The 23,514-nt window shown below is 39.5% G+C and overlaps 1 protein-coding gene across 1 annotated transcript in view; it reads left to right on the forward strand.

Moving 5' to 3' along the window:
• The first annotated feature begins 1,605 nt into the window (after window positions 1-1,605).
• DOC2B (double C2 domain beta) overlaps window positions 1,606-23,514 on the forward strand; it is a 657,062-nt gene continuing 635,153 nt past the window's right edge. Inside the window, exon 1 of the mRNA XM_075852930.1 lies at window positions 1,606-2,138. Within this exon, the coding sequence (XP_075709045.1) occupies window positions 1,802-2,138 (337 nt within the window). The 5' untranslated portion in view covers window positions 1,606-1,801. The remainder of the gene's footprint in view (window positions 2,139-23,514) is intronic.

Consider the following 23,514-nt stretch of genomic DNA (forward strand, 5'->3'; position numbering starts at 1 on the left):
GTGTTATATTCAATGATTCAATTTAACCTAAGTCTCTAAATGTGGGCAAAGAAAATAAAAAAACTATACTCACCTCCTCCCTCGCCTCCGTTCACCCGCCGCAGCCCCCATCCTCCTGTCTCGGTCTGTGTTACAAGTGTACAAGGCTGCACTGGTGACGCGCTGCCGATGGCACGTGACCGCTGCTGCCAATAACTCCTCATTGGTGTGCTGCTGAGGACAGTAGTTCCACAGCAAATCGCTGTTGAGGGCATTGATTGGCTGCAGCGGTCATGTGCCATCGACCGCGCGTCACCACAGCAGCTTTGTAAACACAGAAAGGGATAGGGGCTGCGGAGGGGGAACGGAGGCGCCGGAGGAGGTGAGTATAGGTTTTTCATTTTCTTTGCCCACATTTAGGGACTTAGTTTAGATAAGAATTTAACCCGGAAAAAAATGTGTTACTTGTGTTCTAAACTGGTAATAAAATGTACAATATAAATCTTCCTTCATAATTTTTATTAGTAAGGTTTATTTTTATATGCATATATATGTTTAGGTAACTTTGTCGGTATTGGGGGGGGGGGGGCGGGGGGGCCCTGGCACATTATCTGCACAGGGGCCTTTTGCAGTCTGTGTCCGCCACTGTGCAGTTCGCTAATAACATACAACTACCAGTGACCGCAATGTATTAAATTTCAAAGAGCCCCCCGACATGTTTCGCCACCTTCAAAGGTATTGGGGCTCAAACATCAGGAGACCCACTCCAGCAATTTAGAATTCCCTGATTGGGTATTTAAAAATAGTGAGCCGCCTCTATTAAATGAACAGGCTCTAAGACAACCCATTTGTCTATTACTTTTCTTAAAGATTAATCGTGTATTTGTAGTCGAACTGCATTTAATCCAATCTCCCACTTATTTGCAAAGCAGAGAAATAAATTGCAATTCCACCTGAATAAATTGAGATTGGCAGGTTAAGCATCATGGGAGGTGTAGTACACAACCTGTGACACTGTATCACATCTCAGCGTTTCACAACATATCCACACTGACTTGAGGTTGCATGTCATTAACACTGTTATTAATAACTATCTATTTGCAACAAATGTGTAAGTGGAGCAGTCGTCTGTTGTGCCAATTAAAAAACCGACAATTTTGATTCCACATTTGTTTCTCACAATCATTATTTTTTTTTAAATTTTATTTCACCCTTCATCGACACATGATTAACATGCTGTGCATGAAAGTTGTATGCGGTGTAGTATTGATCCTATGTTAGTGGCCGGTGTAGCAAAACTGTTCCTCTGGCATCCTAAGGGTTACATTAGCTAAGACAGGGTAGTGCGGTGAAAAGCGAGAGTATCTGCTGTTGAGCTTTTTAAGAATCAAGAATTGTCCTTTGTTGTGAAGTCCCTAATTTTGACAGTCACCGAGCCTGATGATGATGCTGGCAGGCTGGAAGGTATAGGGCTGCCGAGTGCACCTGACCCATCCCTCATTCCTTTGCTTCCTGTATTTTGCTTGGTTGCTAACAAGTGACATCACCCAATACACCCCCCCCCCCCCCTGTCTGTCAGTTCTTCTCTAGCTCACGCTAGGGCTTAGCAGTCTCTGGGAGGATAAGGATCGTTTGTGGCTGCAGGAAGCTACAGGCACTATGTAAAAGGTGTCTGAAAGTCCAAGAGAGAGAAGAACATAGCCTGCAGCAGCATCTCCTTTTCCAAGGGAAATATTTGCTTCTTTATGTAGTTGAACTTCAATAAACCATTCTCTTTCTGCAATCCATTCTCTGATTTGGGTTTTGGAACAGAATCGCATGCATGACACTCCGAAAAGGAGAGAAAATGACCATAAGCATCCAGGAGCATATGGCCATTGATGTGTGTCCAGGTCCCATCAAGCCGATCAAACAAATTTCTGACTATTTTCCCCGTTTTCCTCGTGGTATCCCCACCACCGTTACCCGTAGTAACTCTCTTAAATCGAACGTGAGTCAACCATCTGTTAGTCCGTCAGAAAGTTCGAAAGAGGAAGAGGAAGATGTGGACAAATTATTTGGGGCATATGGAGCAGCTTCCACAACTACAACTACTACCACACTATCTTCTAAACATGATGAGGAAGTGGACCTGGATGGATATGATTCAGATGACTGCAGTAAGTTGCATGTATACTATCTTACTATGTTGATTGACAGGGGTGACTAAGTCCATGTCACGTGAGGGATCCTGCACTGCTGAAGTAATGTATGTGTGTACATATATATATATATATATATATATATATATATATATATATATATATATATGTATATATATATATATATATATATATATATATATATATATATACATATATATTTACAGGGTGACATTGTAACTTTTAAAGGTGGTTGAGATACAAAGGAAGTAGTAGCACTTTTTTGCCAATTGTGCAGAGATCCATTGGAAAATTTAATAATAATACAATACAATAATAATAGAGCTGTGATAAAAGTTCTATATAATCAGCTGTAAGGTATAAACTATACATTTGGTTCCGGTTGTCTAAGACTTCTTAGTTATGTTTTCTCACATTCTATGGCCCATCGACCTTAATATCATGTAAATGATGAATGATGTTGCCTTTGATCAATCAGATCCTTGAATTGATAAAGAGAAAAAAGTTCTTTTTGGTGTATTTATGTATTTTAAGACAATATTGGAGTCAATCTGAGATGGGCTGAGCTTGTTTGTAAAGCCACCAGTTGCTGTTTGGTGCTGGGTACAGTGCACAATGTTGAGTTGATGAGAAGGAAGCTTTTTATTTTGCCTGACTGAGTGGAGATTTTCATTCAATGCCAGATTGCAGCTGCTTTAACCCTGCTTATCAGCTAAAGGTGCTTGCCTGCTTCTTATAAAACAGCTCTGCCTTGAGATAGAGCAGAATCCGCTGTCTATTGTTAAGGAGTCGAGTGAGATTTCTATGTCAGCAACTGTTGCATACAATTCCTGCAGATTCTCTGATAGTCAGAGATTGTTATTCAGACGATGTTATTAAGAATCAGAATTGGTGTTTGGCTGAAGGAGAGACGAGTCACACGCAGAAAATAATTTCTGAGGATGCTCCTAGCATAGTATTTCCCAAGTGTTCACTTCAAAACCGCACAGTATACTGTATGTATGGACGGCTTCATGACATCTGCTTTGGATATGAGTGTTGGCTTGTCACCACGATTGTTATCAATGGTACAATTCTAATAGTATGTGTATACTTTTATACCAACACTAAAAATAACTTTTTTATAAGGGAACATACAAATGACACATTCTGTCCTACGTAAGATAAATAAATCCTTTGGTCACAGGATAAAGAGGTTTTTCTGGGCTTCCTATAGTGATAATGACTTCATCATGATTGATAAAATATTATGGTTTTAGAATGAGACCTTACAATTCCTTTTCATGTGCGCACTGGCACACCTTGATCATCTATGTGCATTTCTTTCTAGGTTTCCGAAGGCCTTTTTCAATTTAAAATAGATCCCTGGAGAACCCAGAGGAACAGCCCATGTAAGCCTCCTGGATGCTGGTTAGGCCAGAATATTCCAATCATATAAAGGGCCTATAATGTAATTCATCTCTGGAGGCTTTCTGCTCTGTCCTATGGAAATCATACAAGACTGAATATATCTTAATAGATGATATATAGTAAAAAAAAAATGGATGTTGCTCTTGTTGATGGAAAAGCATAAGTTCAAATACACTCATGATGTTCCATAGGACAACTAGAAATAGAATAATTCTGTTTATTTTTGGAACCTTATTAGAATGTTGCATGTGTTACATTAGTTCAATTGCCTGGATGTAACTAGTTAATCCTAAAAGTGGATTACTTGCCTTTGTAACTGGATGCATCCACCTGCACACTTTAGGAAATGTCTGACTGCATTTTATTCTAGATGATATCTCCCATGATTACGAGAGATGGTTTGTGTAGATGGCACGATTTGGATTTGCAACTCATGGATAGGTTATTACCGGCAGGCTTCTAACAGCTGAGCCACATCCATCGCTTGGAGATGAAAGCATATACATTTTCTTTTTCAATTTCATTTACCATTATCTTTTGTGAAGAGGAGAAGCTCTGCACTTTTTCCTAAGTCTCAAAAGAAATTACTTTTTGTGTTATTGCACATGCCAGGTAAACAGTCAGTTGTCAGTTCAGTCTAATGATTTGCCACTTCCCGACTAGGTTAATCCTGGTTTAGCATAATAACTTGTAGGAATCATGTTGTCAACACTGCCCACATTGAACTACTAAGTACATCCCTCACAGAAATAAAGTGCTCGGAGAATGGCCTTCACCTGGTTCTGGTCTGACTACAGGAAACACATACAGAATGAAAACTCATGATGGATGCAACAGTTGTATAGAAAAGAAGAAAAGTCATCGACCCCTAATATAGCTGTATAACAAAGCAACATTGAAATGGTGTGAATTTCTTCTGAACTCCAGGGCATGTGAATCGATACAGAAGAAACATTTACATTGGTAAAACCTTGTGGCCCATGTAATGTGACATTTGTAATATGGTTCTGATCATAAGTGCTTTATATGGCGCAATATTTCAACATCAAAATTTCCTAGGATTTTGTTGGTTCACCCCCTTGCTCACAAAAAAATGAGGGGTATTGATGGCTTCTCTTATTGGATATGTGTCACACAGAATGCTTTTAAAATAAAATATAGTATACAAATAGTTTAGTATATTATATTATATTAATTCATATCAAATAGCAAATTTATCCAACAACCATAGCACTTATGTGAAATGGTAACTACCTCGGAAGGCTCATGAACTTGGCATTGAATTGTGCAATGACCCTGAACAGCAGGACACAGAGTCCCATAAGTCAGTATTATAAACCTGTGTGTTATCCTTTTGTTACATTTTGGTGCCTCCGTTAGGCACCGTCTTCTCCCCTAAAAGCATTTCTATATTACAGCATGCAGTGGAGCATGCCATGATTTGTTCTTGTGAATTCTCACACCATCTGCGAGAATAGCCTAACTAAAAATGGCACCACGAAAGCTAAATTGTCCTCTCATAGTTTCAATAAAAGCACTATGCTATGATCAATAAAAATAAAAAGTCAAAATATAGTTTTACCCCGTCCAGACCATTATCGTACGTCATAGTTAGGAGGGGGAGATTGGAGCGGGCTTACAAGCTAAGCTCGCTCCAAACTGAGCAGGTGTCAGCTGTATATTACAGCCAGGGGCGTCGCTAGCACAGGGCCTTCAGGGCCCAAGCCCCGGATCTTTGGCTCGGTGCCCCGGATCCCCTGGCAACTGAAACATTCAGTGTTGCAGCTATAGGTGTTGCAGTGGTCGCTCTTGCGACCAGGCCCCGAAGCCAAGGGGGGCCGTGGCCTCCCCGCACCCCATCTATACAAACTTACTATAGTAACTGCGGCCGATGTAATAAAATACACGAGCCCCTGTTATTATGGTGATGACACTATAGGGGCAAAAAAAAGGTATGATCCAGCACTTCATGAAGAAATTTCAGGACTTTATTGTATTAGCATAAAAAATTCACCCAGCACATAAAGACAAAGGACCAGTACGCTTAGGCGTTTCAAACGCCAACTGCGTACTTAGTCATAGGGCGCTATACTTGCCCTGGCCATGTAATGATTTAGCCATCTTTATGTTGACTCTGATATCTTGCTGCAGCGTGATATCACACAACAAAAGCCATTGAAAAGTCATTGAAAAGTCAAGATAAAAGAACCTTGCCACTGTGTATTTAATGCATTAAAAGTCAAGATAAAGACAGCTACATCTGTATGATACTGCCTGAAGGACCCTGTATCTAAGCTTACCACATAGTAGGCTTAGATACAGGGCCCCAGCTGACAGTAATCTTATACTGTATAACATGATGTATAACTTTATAAGAATCCTCGTTAACCATTTTATTGAGAATAAAAAAGGCCGTCATCGAAGAAGTCCTCGAATCTGAAGTAGTCCAACATCCAAACCTGTAAAAAAACACAAACACAACAAAAAAATTAGTAACACATAAAAAAGCAAAGCAATTATTATTTTTTACCTTTCCTGGGTGCAGCGAAATATAGCGAGCTGAGCCCTATATCTAAGCCTATCATATGAGCCTCATATATATATATATATATATATATATATATATATATATATATATATACACATACACACACATACAAACACGCACACATATTTTCTTTGGGGGGTGTACATATGTTAGTAACTGTTTTGAAGCTGTTTTAACATTGACACAATAAAAAAACGCTCCGAAAACAGCTCAAGAAGTGACATGCTCCTTTTTAACACAGCGCTTTTTATGCAGCGTTTTCTAAAACCGCGACGTAAAAGAACCGCCCAGTATGAACGAAACGCCGTTTTTCCCATTGAATTCAATGGGTAGATGTTTGTAGGCGTTTAGCTACCATTTTTTCAGGCATATTATGAGGCGTTTACACCCTGAAATACGCCTGAAAATTCTGCGTGTGAACATACCCCAAGCCTATTATGTGTGATACTGTCTGCTGAGACAATGTATCCAATTCTATCCAGTGGTGTAGCTATAGGAGCCTTAGTCTTATAGATACGCTATCTCCGATACGCTTGTGCCCCTGATCTTTTAAGTCTCTAGCAATGCCCCTGAGTACAGCCAACACGTCGCTCTAACGGACGGGATTGGAGATAACTCAGATCCCGACCTATTAATGGCTTAGATTACTCGATCAATAGCGACCTCAGCATCTAAGCCGTTAGATAGGGGAGCCACCTCTGTTACCCCATCACCCCCACCTCGCAAGGCGATCATGTGGTGCCGATGGGCTGTCATGGCAGTCGGAGGCCTAATGAAGTGCCACTGGTCTGCCATGTTGGTCCTCCTATTAAGCCCTGTCAGAATCAGGATTTAATGTTAGGACTCAAAATGTAGTGTATTTAACAAGCGATCAAATGATTGCATGTTTAAGTCCTTTAGTGGGATTAAAGAAAAAAGTAAAGTATAAGAATGTTGAAAAAAAACATTTGAAAGTTAAAAAAAGCCCTTTTTCCAATTTTTTCCCAAAAATAATGTAAGCAATAAAAATCTAAACATAATTGAGATCGACATGTCTGTAACGATCCAAGCTATTACAGTATACATTTATTTACCCCCATGGTAAATGGCGTAAAAAAACCATAAAGAAAGCCAAAAATGCAGCTTTTTTGGTCACCTGTCTTCCCCAAAAAATTGAATAAAACATGATCAAAAAGTCGTATGTATCCCAAAATGGTACCAATAAAAACTACAGCTTACCCTGCCAAAATCTAGCCATCACACAGCTCCAGCAACAGAAAAATAAAAAAAGTTTTGGGTCTCAGAATATGGCAACACAAAAGATTATTTTTAAACAAATAGTTTTTATTCCGTAAATGTAGTGAAACCTAAAAAAAATATATAAATTTGGTATCACCGGAATCATATTGACCCGCAGCAGAAAGGTAGTATGTCATTTTCCACTGACAGGGAATGCTGTAATAATAAAACCTAAAAAACAATGAAGAAATTACAATTTTTTTTCCATTCCACCCCATAAAATAATTAGTCAAAGTTTCTCAGTACATTATAGGGTACATGAAATTGTGCCAATAAATACTACAGCTCATCCTGCAAAAAAAACAAAGAGCAAGCCCTCGTATGGCTAAAAAAAACAACACACGTATTTGCTGAAAAATAGCAGTTTGGAAATAGTTTCTCCTGCATCCGGGACAAAACTTCTGTGGATTTTGCATGCGGCTTTGCTATTTGGATAAGATTTTAACAAATCAGAGCACAGAAATAAGAGCATGCGGTGGATTTTCAAGTTTGCTGCATGCTCAATCTGTAAGTTCACAACGTATTTCACCCTTAGGGTATGTGCACACGATAGCAGGCATTTACGTGTGAAAAGACAGACTGTTTTCAAGAGAAAACAGCTGCCTCGTTTCAGACGTAAATGCTCCTCCTCGTATTATGCGAGGCGTCTGAGACGCTCGTAAATCTTGAGCTGCTCTTCATTGAGTTCAATGAAGAACGGCTCAAATTACGTTGCAAAGAAGTGCCCTGCACTTCTTTGCCGAGGCAGTCAATTTACGCGTCGTCGTTTGACAGCTGTCAAACGATGACGCGTAAATGACAGGTCGTCTGCACAGTACGTCGGCAAACCCATTCAAATGAATGGGCAGATGTTTGCCGACGTATTGTAGCCCTATTTTCAGGCGTAAATCGAGGCATAATACGCCTCGTTTACGCCTGAAAATAGGTCGTGTGAATCCAGCCTTAATATAGGAGGAGTGGAATCCACAGTAAGATCTGCACCAAAATCAGCACTAAAATCTGCAACAAATTAATCACGTGCCTCTACGACCCTGTATCACGAATGACCCCCTAAGGCCTTATTTACATGAGCGTATTTAACGTCCGTGATACGCGCGTGAAAATCACGCGCGTCGCACGGACCTATGTACGTCAATGGGGACATTCTGTGATTTTCACACAGCGTGTGTCCGCTGCGTAAAACTCACGACATATCACGACATCCTATACTTTAGCGTTTTACGCGCATTGCGCACCCATTGAAGTCAATGGGTGCGTGAAAATCACGCATAGCACACGGAAGCACTTCCGTGTGTCGCGCGTGATTTGCACTACAGTTGTTAAATAAATGATGGAAAAAAAAGCACCACATTCATTGCAGTTTCTAAGCATCGAAACCGCGTGTCATAAGGATGGCATATGCATGAAAATCACGCAGCCACGCACCATTCACTGATGACACATGGAACTGCAATGCGCGCAAAACGCTGCATATTTTGCGTGCGCAAAACGCACACGTTTGTGTGAATTTCACCTAAGGACTTGCAATGGGCATAACACAGTGTATCAGCTTCAGGCTACATTCAGACGAGCATGGGCAACCTCGGACATGAAAAACAGCTGAACGGCCCCATTGAAATACATGTATCCGTGTGACGGCCGTTGTTTTAACGGCCGTCACACGGACGAGTTACACGCTCATCTAAATGAGCCCTTAACCTGAGTGGGGTATTGCAGTGCAAGCATTTAAGTCTATATTAGGGAAATCAAACAGATAAAAGTCTAACTAACAAACCCTAAGGCTATATTCACACGTTTAACGAAAAAACGGCTGTAAATACGGAGCTGTTTTTAAGGGAACACAGCCCCTGATTTTCAGCCGTATTATAACCCCATCCCGACATTTGTCATAAGTATACGACATGGAAAGCCAGTGCTTCCCGCAAAATGTTGCATACTTACGCCAAATGCATGGCACCGGCTCAGAAGCTGAGTCGGTGCCATCATCCCCAGATGTCAGCTGTATCTGACAGCTGACATCTTGCTGTAACGGCGGGGACCGAAGTTAGCTTAGATCCCCGCCATTAACCCCTTAAATGCAGCCGTCAAAAGCGATGGCTACATTTAAGGTGTTTGCAGCTCATCGACACCCCAGCAATGAAATCTTCGGAGTGTCGATGGCTGCAATGGCAACCGGTGGCCTAATACTGACCTCCCGGTCTGCCTAGCATGGAAAACTTCCAGCCCCCGCCCCCGCCCAGGCTTCCGTAGCCGCCGGCAAGATGGCGCCGGCTCATGATGTCTAATCGGCTTGCTGTCAGTGAATGACTGACAGATCTAATACTTTGAACTACGTAGGTAGTGCAATGTATTCGAAAAAAAATCTGACAGTTGGACCTTCAAGTCCCCTAGTGGGACTAAAGTAAAGTGTAAAAAAAGTGAAAAAAATTTTAAAAAAGTGAAAATAAATATTATACAAATTTTAAGTAATAAACTAAAACACAATCACCGTTTTTCCCTTATCAACTGTAACGGCCTAAACTATAAAAATATTATGTTATTTATGCCACGCGGTGAACGGCATAAAAAAAACCTTAAAAAATAATGCCAGAATTTCTGTTTTTTTGTCACTTTGCATGTATCCAAAAATGGTGCCTATAAAAACTATAGCTCGTCTCGCAAAAAACAAGCCCTCATACAGCTCCACCGATGAAAAAATTAAAAAGATATGGTTCGCACAACATGGCGACAGAAAAAATACATTCTTTTTACAAAAGTAATTTTATTGGCAAAAAGTTTTAAAACATAACAAAAGTGCTATAAATTTGGTATCGCCGGAATCGTACTGACCCGCAGAATAAAGTTAACATGTAATTTATAATGCATGGTGAACGCTGTATAAAAAGCCCATAAAATAATCTAAGACAGAATTGCAGTTTTTTGGTCACCTTGCCTCTCAAAAATAGGATAAAAAGTGATCAAAAAGTCGCATGTACCCCAAAATGGTACCAATAATAACTACAGCTCGTCCCGAAAAAAAACAGCCCTCATACCACTACGTCTATGAAAAAATAAAATTAGTTAAGGCTCCAAAAACCCAGGAAATAAAAAATATGCAGTTGTGCAGATCAGAGGGGAACATTTCGTCTGTTTCAAGAGGCGATTTATCGGGGCCCTAAAATTAGGGAACCAGGAAGGGGGGGCCCCAAACATATCTTATAGAAGCGAGGGTGCCCGTATTATACCAGGACAACACTTTCTAGCAAAATTCCCAAAACGGCAAAGGTGCGGAGTGTGGACCAAAAGGGGGATAAGTAAAGACACCGTTTATCAGTGCGACATCGGCCTGCGCAGAAAGGATTGCTTGACAGCGTAACACACATCTATAGATTATTTTATTGTTTACCCCATTATTATACCCCCTGACTATGCCCCTGATGTACTCTGCCCAGCTTACATATGCCCCACATTATAAACTGAAACACCAGTAAAACTTCAAACAAAACTTCCACCAAGCAAAATCCACGCTCCAAAAGCCAAATGGCGCTCCCACCGATCTGAGCCCTACAGTGTACCCAAACAGCAGTTTACTTCCACATATATGGCACCGCCATACCCGGGGGAACCCTTTTAACAATTTTTGGGGTGTATGTCTCCAGTGGCAAAAGCTGGGCACGACATACTTGCCAATGAATTGGCAATTCTGGGGAAAAATTTTAATTTTTACTTTGCACCATACGCAGCGCATTTATTTATTGGAAAGACCTGTGGGGTGGAAATGCTCACTACACCCCTTAATAAATGCCTTGAGGGGTGTCGTTTCTAAAATGGGGTCACTTCTGGGGGGTTTCTTTTATTATTTCCCATCTGAGCCTCTGCAATTGTGAACCAATTCTGTGTAAATCGCCAAATTAGGCCTCAATTTCGTATGGTACTCCTTCACTCCTGAGCCCTGTCAAATGTCCAAGCAAAAGATTAGGGCCGCATGTAGGGTGATTCTAAAACCGGGAAACACAGCATAAGAATTAGAGAGCTGTCTTATTATGGTGACACAAGCTGGGCACCACATATTGGCATATCTATTGAAAAATCCAATTTTTACTCTGCAGTATCAAGTGCACACTAATTTATGCAAAACACCTGCGGGGTTAACATGCTCACTACACCCCTAGGTAAATACCTTGAGGGGTGTAGTTTCCAAAATGGGGGTCCCTTTTGAGGGGTTTCCACTGTTTTGGTCCCACAGGGGTTTTGCAAATGCTATATAGCGACCAGAAACCAATCCAGCAAAATCTGTAGTCCGAAAGCCAAATGGCACTCCTTCCCTTCTGAGCCCTGCCGTGTACCCAAAAATGGCCTCCGCAAACCATTCCTGCTAAATTTGAGATCCAAAAGCCAAATGGCGCTCTTTCCCTTCTCAGCCCTGCCGTGTGTCCAAACAGCCGTTTATTACCACATGTGGGGTACTATTTTACTCTGGAGAAATTGCTTTACAAATTTTGTGGTGCTTTTTCTCCTTTAGTCCTTGTGGAAATGAGAAAAAATTAGCTAAACCTACATTTTCTGTGAAAGAATGTAGATTTTAATTTCCAATAATTTCTGCAAAAAACCTGCGGCGTCAAAATGCTCACTGCACCGCTAGATAATTTCTTCAAGGGGTGCAGTTTCCAAAATGGGGCCACTTGTGGGGGGTTTCCACTGTTTTGGTCCCTCAGGGGCATTGCAAATGCGACATGGCCTCCGAAAACCATTCCTGATCAATTTGAGCTCCAAAAGCCAAATGGCACTCTTTCCCTTCTAAGCCCTGCCGTGTGTCCAAACAGCCATTTATGACCACATGTGGGGTATTGTTTTACTCTGGAGAAATGTATCTACAAATGTTTTGATGCTTTTTCTCCTTTAGTCCTTTAGGAAATTTAAAAAAACTAGCTAAACCTATATTTTATTTGAAAGAATGTAGATTTTCATTTTCATGGCCTACTTCCAAAAATTTCTGCAAAAACACTGTCCGGTCAAAATGCTTACTATGCCCCTAAATAAATTCCTCGAGGGGTGTAGTTTCTAAAGTGGGGTCACTTTTAGGGGGTTTCCACTGTTTTGTTGCCACAAGAGCTCTTCAAAGCTGACATGGTGCCTAAAATATATTCTAATAGAAAGGAGTGTCCAAAATCCACTAGGTGCTCCTTTACTTCTGAGGCCTGTGCTTCAGTCTATAAGTACACTAGAGCCACATGTGGGATATTTCCTAAAACTTCAGAACCTGGGCAATAAATATTGAGTTGTGTTTCTTTGGTAGAACTTAGTGTTACAAAAAAAAATGGATTCAAAATTAATTTCTGCAACAACAAAAAATGAAATTTTTAAATTTCAACTCTAGTTTGGTTTAATTCCTGTGAAATGTCTAAAGGGTTAAGAAACCTTCTAAATGCTGTTTTGAATACTTTGAGGGGTGGCGGTTTTAAAATAGGGTGACTTTTTGGAGGTTTCTAATATATAAGGCCCTAAAAGCCACTTCACAACTGAACTGGCCCCTGTAAAAATTGCCTTTTGAAATTTTCTTGAAAATGTGAGAAATTGCTGCTAAAGTTCTAAGCCTCGTAACGCCCTAGAAAAATAAAAAGGATGTTCAAAAAACGATACCAATCTAAAGTAGACATGTGGGGGATGTTAATTAGCGACTATTATGTGTGGTATAACTGCCTGTCTTACAAGCAGAAACATTTAAATTTAGAAAAATGCAAATGAATGTATCGAGCAAATTTTGCCAGTAACATAAAGTCCAATGTGTCACGGGAAAACAATCTCAAAGCATTCCGAAGTTATTACCACATAAAGTGAAACATGTCAGATTTGAAAAATGAAGCTCTGTCAGGAAGGTCAAAAGTGGCTAAAGAGGGAAGGTGTTAAGCAACCAGAGTTTTTTGCAGCGTTTTTTATGGCCATTTTTGGAGCTGTTTTTCTATTGAGTCAATGAAAAACAGCTCCAAAAACGACTCAAGAAGTGACATTCAGGTCTTTTTATGAGACATTTTGTACGCCACATTTACCGCCCGAAAACAAGCTGAAAATAACCCGTGAACATACTTTAAAAGTTCAACTTAAAAAAAATGCACCAGGTATATGCATTAGGCCTGCATTTTACATTTTGTAGAATGCCAAACACAGTATACCTTTTTATACCAATATCAGTGCAATTCCTCTGACATTTTCAAAATGTTAAGTATCAAAGTGTCATAAGAAACTCATCTGTTTAGGTATTCCACAACAAACAACTATCATCATTAGTTTTAAAATACACCGTTCCCCTCATCCCACGGTGTTTTCATAAATACTTGAAGTTTAGTACATTTTTTTGCAGTAGTTCATTTAAAGCATAGAACATTTTGATATACATAACCCCCAATATCTCGCTACCTTCCTCGCATCAAACACAATTTTTCAGTCCATTTTTAGCACAGACACACTTTCACGGCCTAACTTTTAACTAGCAAGATTTGTAAGATACAGTATGCATTTTGTTAATTGTTCAAAAAACAAATAGATATAAATACATTTTGAAATCCCATTCATAAAAAAAACAACTTTGATTGTTGGGTGGACCATTGACCAGTTCGCTTTAATCAACAAAATCATCCTTTTACCCCACACTTTTGAAAGAAAATTGGATATAGCAATAGATACAATGATACGTAGGACAATACAAGGTGCACATTTTGTGACATGAAATTATTTCTTTTGATATTATCTACACATTCATCTGTAGTCTTCCTACATAGCAGCACATTATGGGAGAATCTAAAGGTTTTTGGTCGCCACTCGGTCGACAGCTATTCTTGTTGACTCACTCATACACATGCATGTGTTTTCAATGAGGAGAGAGGAATAAACTGCTGCCAGACTCTTTTGGATTATCTCCCGCAGGAACAACGGATCGGGCATGTTGAAATCCAACATGCCAATTCTTATTTCCCTCGACATCTGCTGTCAGGGGAGAATCGGGATATCCCCATACACATGAGATAGTTGGCCAGTCCCGCCGAAATTGTCAGGTTCAGTCGACTTCCCGTTCATATTTACTAACACCTTTAAATATCTTATATTTTACAATGTCTGAAACGTTGCAATCATATATTGGCCCAGCAGTTGGGATTCAACATATGGAACGAATACCAATGTCCATGCATGTTATTCACCTTACTTGCCTGTAGCTACCATGCTTGACAAACATCCTGATTGGTTAAGTAATCTACATTATTTTCAGGTTTTAAAATATGGATTAATTTGAAATATAACTTTACAGGTCATCATTCAGCATGCTTCCAGAGCTGATATTTTTGTCGTTTATTTAATTAAGTCAATTTATTAATCACATCAACCGCGTTCATAAATCTTCACTGTCAACTAAACTGAATGTTACTTGTAATTGGGAAACACTACTTTATTACAAATGATTTGTACATTTGTCCTGAGGGCTGTTGAATTGGTCATTATGTGTACAGCACAAAATCAATAGAGCATGGCCATATGTTATTACAATGTCAGAGTGCACATGCTCCGCTATATTTTTCTTCTGCTCGCTGCCCAACACCACCAGCCTTGCTGTACAAATATAAATGTAGTTTTATCTGTTGCTATTGGGTTAATCTCTGGTAAAGTTTGTGTATTATATTTTCAGCTAAAAGTAATTTGTTTATGTGCCTCTTAGCTTAAAAAGGTTTCTATCAAACTGCTATGTATTACTAATTATAAGGCCATGTTCAGACGTGGCAGAATTTTTCCGTTGCAAATGTTGGTGCAGATTCGGGGCAATTACGCAACGAATCTGCACCAACATTTGCATATTTGACAGGTAATTCAGACGTTGCAGATATAACAAAAAGAAACAAAACATCTCAGTCGTACTGTACCAGAAATAGGTATGGGCATATAGGCGTAAGTTTATGCTATTTGCACTAACCATAAGGAGGAGGGAGTAGAAAGGACAGAAAGGGGGTAGAGAGGAAGGAGGGAAAAGGACACGGCTGGCTGGCCCCGCAACTTTCAGTTCCAAATTGAAAGGGTATGAACTAGTTCTCTGTCCTAGTAACCATCTTCTTAATCTGTACCCCATAGGTGTTGGAAGGAGCTATTGCTACAGAATTCAAACCAGGGAGCCCCTGTCCTCTGGAACTTGGCATGGGAGTGGAACTCAAGATGCGATAACTCCTCCATTCTCGCCAACTGGGCGCCTTTCCTAAGCCAATGATTTATAGGTGGCATAGTCTCAGTCTTCCAGTATAACGGGATTATGGCTTTGGCCGCTGCGAAGAGATGTAGCCATAGTTCCCTATGGGCCCCCCTGGGGAAAGTTGGCCACAAATTAAGAAATACTATTCGAGGGGAAATGGCAATAGAGGAGTGAGTTATGGTGTTGAGGACATTCTCTATCTCTGACCAGAAGGGAGAGATTTTCTCGCATTCCTACCACAAATGTAGATATGTACCTGGGGCTTTATGACACCTCCAACAGTCCGGGGAAATCTCGTTACACATTTTATGCAGTGCCCCGGGGGTCTTGTACCACCTAGAGGTCAGTTTGTATGAGGACTCTTGCAGTTTAATACATCTCGAGGTCCCAAGGGAGTTCCGAAAAACTGCTCTGTTATCCTTCTCAGAAAAGGTAGTATTAAGTTCCAACTCCCAAGCTTTAAGAAAAGAAGGTTGTACAGATGAGTTCATCTTAAGGAGATTATTATAATATAGCGTAATCAATTTTTTAGGAGTTTGCCGAAGGAGGAGGGTTGTTTCCAGCCAGGATAGAGGGCGTTCAATCGGACCCTGTCTAAGCGCTCTCAGGTAACTCCTTTTAAGGTGCATAAACGTGAGAAAATTAACAGACGAGAAACCCGGTTGAGACCGCAATTCGTTGAGAGTAGGAACCGCCCCCTCAATCAATATGGAGTCATATGTGCTGCTGGAAGCCCTCCCAGGCAATGAAGAACAGTCCCGAAATCTCTCAGTCTGCGAACGCACAATGTCACGAACCGTCATCAAAGGCGACGGTATTTGGTGCAGAGATTTCATCTTCTCACTTTTCATCCATGTCTGATATGCTGCAGTGGTAAGGGAGTTGCGGGACAGAAACAGAGCTGCATTGCGTTTGTCAAACCACACAAGGGAGGTGAGGGGAAAACCTATGGAGGCCTCCTCCACAGGAACCCCGCGTCTAATAGATGTACTGTCAAACCACTCAGTTATCATGGCTAATTGTACGGCGTGGTAGTAGGATTAAATATCTGGGAGTCCTATCCCCCCAAACGTTTGGGGCGAATAAGAGTGTGAAAAGCTATTCTGGGTTTAGTGTTATTCCAAATATATTTAGAGAACAGCCGCCTAATGGAAACAAAAAAGGATTCCGATTTTAAAGAAGGTTCAATCATTTTGAAAAACTTGGTTCTACTATTAAAAAAATTTCTAGGGAATAAGTTAAATATGGTGTATTTTAGTCTAGACAATTGCTTGCCTTTAATAATTATGATCTGGTTGCCGCAAATGTATATATTTAAAAATTCTCAGGATATGGTCAATAAATCTATACTGAAATCTCCGGAGAGTTTGTTCAGAGACTTAATTTGGGGAAATACAGGAACTAAAAACAGTTTAGATACTATACAGAATAGTAAAGGTCATGGGTGTTGGGTGGTTCCATCTCCATTTTGATACTACAGTATGTTGTGGTTCAGGTTAATCGACTTATCAATAGCATCATTTGTCCCATGCGACAATAATCGTTTACACTCCCAGATTTTATATAAAGAGAAAAATGTTTTGCATTTACTTGAGTCCAAGACATTAAGAACGAGTACATCCCCCACAATGCAGATGCTCCATAAAGTGTGGTGGATACTTAGAAGATCATTTGGTTGTTAAAGTTTGAGCATATTATTTCTAATTTGGAGGAACCCACTATTACACTATTTACCCCTTGTAAACTAGAGGGGTTTGAGAATTGGGGAAAAAAGTGTGTTTAACTACTATTTCACAACTGTATGAAGATAAATGTTTCTTTTGAACAGTTAGTGGGGGATTTTAACATTCCTAATCGTAGTTTTTTGTATGTAAGTATCTAGAGCTTAGATCAGAAATTTTAAACAAGCATTAAGGTTAAATTCAGAGTTTATGAAGCCCCAAGGTAAAAAATATTTAACTTTTTGAGATGCACCTTTTATGTATCTTGGATACATAGAAGTTTTATGTTGCGCTCAAACCCGAATCTGTCAGGTCAGCAGGACTGACGGCTTCGGTGATAGCGGTTCCTGCGTACCTGTTGTCGATCATATCTAAGTCATAAACTTAGATGTGATCGATAGCAGCTTGATCCTGCTTGTCAGATTCACCGAAGCCATCAATCCTGCTGACCTGACAGATTTGGGTTTGAGAGCAAAATACAGTTTCTATGTATTCGGGATCTCAAAAAGTAAAACCTTTTTTTTTAATAAAAAACAATTAAAAAGTTCAATAAAATAAAAAATCATCTGATACTCTGTTTTATAAAAAAAAATACGCTCAAAGGTTTACATAGTTTTTACGTTTATAGGGTTATTATCTCAAGGACACATCTAAAAATCTCAATAATGTATTCGAGAAATGACAAGAAGACTGAGGGCCCATCTCAGATGAAACTTGGAAAATGATTCCGAAATGTATATGGGAATTTTTCTCGATATATGTTAGTGCACAGGGCATTTTACACCCTGGTTGTTTTGGATAGGTTCAGAGACTCTCTGAATTGTCATGAGTGCTCTGTAAACACTGAGTCTTTGATCCACTTGATGTGGAACTGTCCAAAATTTAGAATATATTGGAGAAAGTTTATAGGTGCTATTAATTATATATTTGAGAGTAATGTTTCCCTTAAAAGGGTTGTCTACATTCAGCTTATTAATGTTATTTTTTACTTAAAAGTTACACAATTTTCCAAAATATTTTCTGCATTAATTCCTCACAGTTTTCAAGATTTCTGCTTGTTATTGAGTAGGAATATTCATTGTTTACTTCCAGTGGATAAAATTCTGTCCATGTGTTTCCATCAAATGACATGGACAGAATTTTATCCAATGGAAGTAAACAATGAATATTCCTACTAAATAACAACAAGATCTTGAAAATCGTGAGGAATTAATACAGAAAATATATTGGAACATTGTATAACTTTTAATTATACAAAAAAATAACATTAATTTGCTGAAACCGGAAAAAACACTTTCTCACTGGCTTGTATCATAGAGGCGTTAATGATTTTCGTTACAGTCATTATAAGAAAATCAAGAAAATATTTTAAGATCTTTATGCTGGTCACAAGGTTATTCTACACTGTTGGATAACTAAGATTATTAAATCTAGGGAGAAGTGGATTTCGTACCTTTCCGGTAATATAATCCGAGAAAATATTTATTATTCGTCTATAAATAAATTAGACACATTACACAAATTTTAGATATGTGTTTAATAAAACTCAAAATAATATGTTGAGAATAAGTTTTTGTTTTTTTTTTCGTTTTTTTTCATTTGGTTCCTTTTATGTTGCCCAGGAAAATGAATAATTAAAAAAAAAAAAACAGACTAGAAGGGTCAATTCTGTTGAGATTTTTTCATGGAGCAGAGCGAGTAATTTTTTACATCCAATATTTTGTACAAGTTTAGATAATCCTGATCTACAAAGTTTACAAAAAATGTAATCTACAGAGATCCAATCGTAAATTCAGATAGTAGGCATTCTAGTTACATACACACATCTTTATAATTTCAGCAATTGAAATTAAAAAGGATTATCTCATAAAGACAACCTCTTTTTTAATTAAATCCAGCCATCTTCTGAAATATGTGGAAAACAGCTGATAAGTGAAAAAACCGACCATGTAATAGGGGACAGGGTCGGATCTGTGAGAGCAAGAGCGGCTTGTTAGACGCTCTCCGCTCTGGTAAATAGAGAAGGATCTTGAGATGGGGAACACCCTCTATAATGTCCATATGAAAAGGGACTGCTGTTGCAATATAATATAACAATTCTTAATATACCTAAATTATATAACTAAAACATAAAAGATAAATAGCTCAAGGTAAACTCGTAAAGTAGATTTGCCATTGATGACCCCATGTATCCTAGAATATTTTGTGAGTCTAGGATAAACCCCAAACCCCTTTTAAGGTTAATTTTAATTTCTAGTGATCGTATGGAAATGTATCCCCAGAATGGCTCATCTTCTTTTTTGGTCTTCTGGACAGTCAATAGCATGTTTATGTTTCATTTTAAAATCAATCATGTTGCTTCTTATCCTATACTCTTTTCCCTGTTCATTTTGAGTTTGAGTTTACTCAGAATATGTTGAAAAAATTGATCTGTACCAATGTTCGGCAGATATTAAAAAAATTAGTTAGCTTCAATAATTGGATTCATACTTTCCTAGTAATCAATTTATCAATCACTTAAACAATCAATCACTACTCTAGGGTAGCAGAATGGAGAACTTTGGGGAATTATTTTGTTTTGTTACAATTTTAAGATTAGAGTATGAGTTTTAATTAACAAATCCTTGCAGTCCTTGATAACATTGAGCTTTGAAGTATACTGTACATAGATTGAGCAGTCTATAACCCATATGGTTATTAGCATGTTCCTGGCAGCATGAGATAAGGCAGCCTTGATCTGTCCAGTTGTTTGAATTTATCAGAAAAAACAAAACAGACAACGGGATCAAAGTTACTTAAAATCCCCAGAATTAGGCATACTAATACAAGTGCAGGTTAAAGCCCCACTTCCTATCAGGATGCAGACAAACCAGAATACTATGTGGGGAGGTGGCACTGGTGGAAAACACTGATGAACAGCCACTCTATCAAAGAGAGAACAGCTAAACTTGTTAAAAGTATAGAAAAGGAGGCACTCAAGATGTCACAGACATATTTAAAAAGGACCACACAAGGCAGATATGCTGCGTAAAGGTACACAGCGTATTCGCCCTGGCAGCTCTAGGGAATTCCAGCAGAAAACACACCAAATTGTGCTGCAGTTTTTCAGCCGGAATGTCCGCTGCGGAAAACAGAAGAGAAAAAAAAAATGCCCATATTTACCCTCTGATGATCTGCAGACCAGCCTCCTGGGATGATGTTTCATCCCATGTGACCGCTGCAGCCTGTGATTGGCTGCAGCGGTCACATGCGATAAAATGTCATCCCAGGAGGCCGGCCTGGACAAAGAAGCACAGAATTCTGAACAAGTATAAGGTTTATTTTTTTCTGAGTTGCGATTTTTGATCGGAGTGGCGGAATCAAAGCTTTTCCGCTGGAAAAATCACATTTGTTATTTGTTGAATTAAGTGGGGAAAACCTGCAATAAAAAAGTAGCGATTCTGCAATTTCTAAGTGTTTTTTCTGCTCATCATTTACGCAGCATGTGGATGAGACTTTTTCAGATCTCATCCACTCTGCTGCTACTGTATTATGCTGCAGATTTTACGTTTGCAAATAGTCTTATGCGTATCCATGGTAACAGACTACATACAAATCCTGTGTGCAATCTGGTCCCGGATGCAATGTTTTACTTATCCTTTATTCTTGCTTACCTGCAAAAAGTAGGTGAGTGGATAGATGGAAGGGATTTACCACCACACAGTGATAGAGTTAAATAATACAATTCTCTCTTACTGCAGTCATGACCAGTGGGTTGTTAGCTTACAAAAGACTGATATGTTATTGCATTCATGAGATCTGTTTAGCTCAGTCTTCAGTAAGCTCCCTTTAGTGGCAGCAGCAGGCAGACATTATTTTATCATTTAACTCTATGGCTGTGTGAAGGTAAGCAGAGGATTGGAGCTCAATCCCTATAAACACAATTTGAGAGGTTTACACAATGTGGTACGTTAGCTGTCACCCACAGTCTAATGCTCAATACACTGTGCATGGGCAAATTATATTTGTAGTTGATATTTAATACATTTTGCCGCTTTTTAACATTATTTAGAACATTCTAAAAAAAAACAATTTAAGGGGTGTCTAATCACCGACAATCCCATTAAAATGAGAGCCCTGGCAAACAGTTGATTTTGCAGGGGGAATGTAGCCATTGGCTACTCATTTCCCACGCAGCAGCCACTATAGAGGAAATGTAGTACTACATGTGGCCATTCAAATGAATGGATGTCCAAATAAAACATTGATGGACTACTTCCAGCAGAATAAGAACCTCTGCTTGTTAGCGACTCTCCACTCGGGCTCCCAAACAGGATCCCCCCTCTAATGGGGCATAAGGTAAGTAGTTGTTGAGATGACAAAGCCCTTTAAGTGGAAGATCAAGACCAAAATAAACACACTAGAAATGAGTATCAAACAAAATAGTCTAAATTGTATATAGTCCAAAAACACAATCCCAAAAACATATATGATACACAAGACACTATAAAATGGCTAAAATAGAGTGGAGATGACAACCAGGCATCAAAATGAATGGCGAGAGGTAAACACCAAATCTAGCCTGTGTAGAGGACTTAGGCCTAATGCACATGACTGTGGTTCTTTGGGCGTGTGCTATCCGCAATTTTACGGATAGCACACGGACTCATTAATTTATATGGTCCCATGCACACGACTTATAATTTTATTGTCCACATTTGTGACATACACTCACATTTGTGACATACACATAGAAGTCTATGGGACCGGGAAAATTGCGGATGGCACACGGAATTCCGTTTGTGTGTCCTCCGCAATTGTGTATACGTTGCCAAGCAACGCCAGGGAATTCCCCTGTTGTCGATCATGTGACCTACTCACGGGGTTGGGACAAACTGGTGACATCAATTCCAGCCTTTCTTTTTTTTTGCGGATCCGTGAATACTGATGACACACAGAAGTTTTTTTGCAGACAAATGGACTGCAAATACAGACAACAGATGCGTGGTTTTGTGAACTGCAAAATCACCACGATCGTTTCCATTAGACCTTATAGAATGGATAATACCCAATAAAGATCATTATACAACGATAATAAGAAAGCAATCTTCCCCAATACTGACATGTTTTGAAAGATGACATGTTTGTAATTATGCCTGTGCGTCCACCACCTCAAACTCCAATGCGCGTTTCGCTGTATGTTTCTTACGGGAGTAGGTTTAATACTTTGAATGAAAGATGCCTGCGTCCTAACAACACCAACTGATGATGTGAAGTTTCTATAAAACTGTTCTTTTCAAAATATATAGATATAATGCCCATATAGGTTAACAAGCTAATATTGGTTCATACATAAACGTAAAGTGCCAGTGCTACGGACAGATTTGCAAGCTAGTAATAATTCATAAATATATACAAATGCAAAAAAGTGTATTTTTCTACCATACCAGATCTCACCCAATGCACCCGATGCGCGTTTTGCCTTAAAGAGGCTCTGTCACCAGATTTTGCAACCCCTATCTCCTATTGCAGCAGATCGGCGCTGCAATGGAGATAAGAGTAACGTTTTTTGTTTTTTTTTAAACGAGCATTTTTGGCCAAGTTATGACCATTTTTATATTTATGTAAATGAGGCTTTCTAAAGTACAACTGGGCGTGTTTAAAGTAAAAGTACAACTGGGCGTGTATTGTGTTCGTTACATCGGGGCGTTTTTACTTCTTTTACTAGCTGGGTGTTGTGTATAGAAGTATCATCCACTTCTCTACACAACGCCCAGCTTCTGGCAGTGCAAAGACACAGCGTGTTCTCGAGAGATCACGCTGTGACGTCACTCACAGGTCCTGCATCGTGTCGGACGAGCGAGGACACATCGGCACCAGAGGCTACAGTTGATTCTGCAGCAGCATCAGCGTTTGCAGGTAAGTTGATGTAGCTACTTACCTGCAAACGCCGATGCTGCTGCAGAATCAAATGTAGCCTCTGGTGCCGATGTGTCCTCGCTGGTCCGACACGATGCAGGACCTGGGGCAGGAAGTGAGTGACGTCCCAGCGTGATCTCTCGAGAACACGCTGTGTCTTTGCACTGCCAGAAGCTGGGCGTTGTTTAGAGAAGTGGATGATACTTCTATACACAACGCCCAGCTAGTAAAAGAAGTAAAAACGCCCCGATGTAACGAACACAATACACGCCCAGTTGTACTTTTACTTTAAACATGCCCAGTTGTACTTTA

This window comes from Rhinoderma darwinii, chromosome 2, assembly GCF_050947455.1.
Source record: "Rhinoderma darwinii isolate aRhiDar2 chromosome 2, aRhiDar2.hap1, whole genome shotgun sequence".
Classification (NCBI taxonomy): domain Eukaryota; kingdom Metazoa; phylum Chordata; class Amphibia; order Anura; family Rhinodermatidae; genus Rhinoderma; species Rhinoderma darwinii.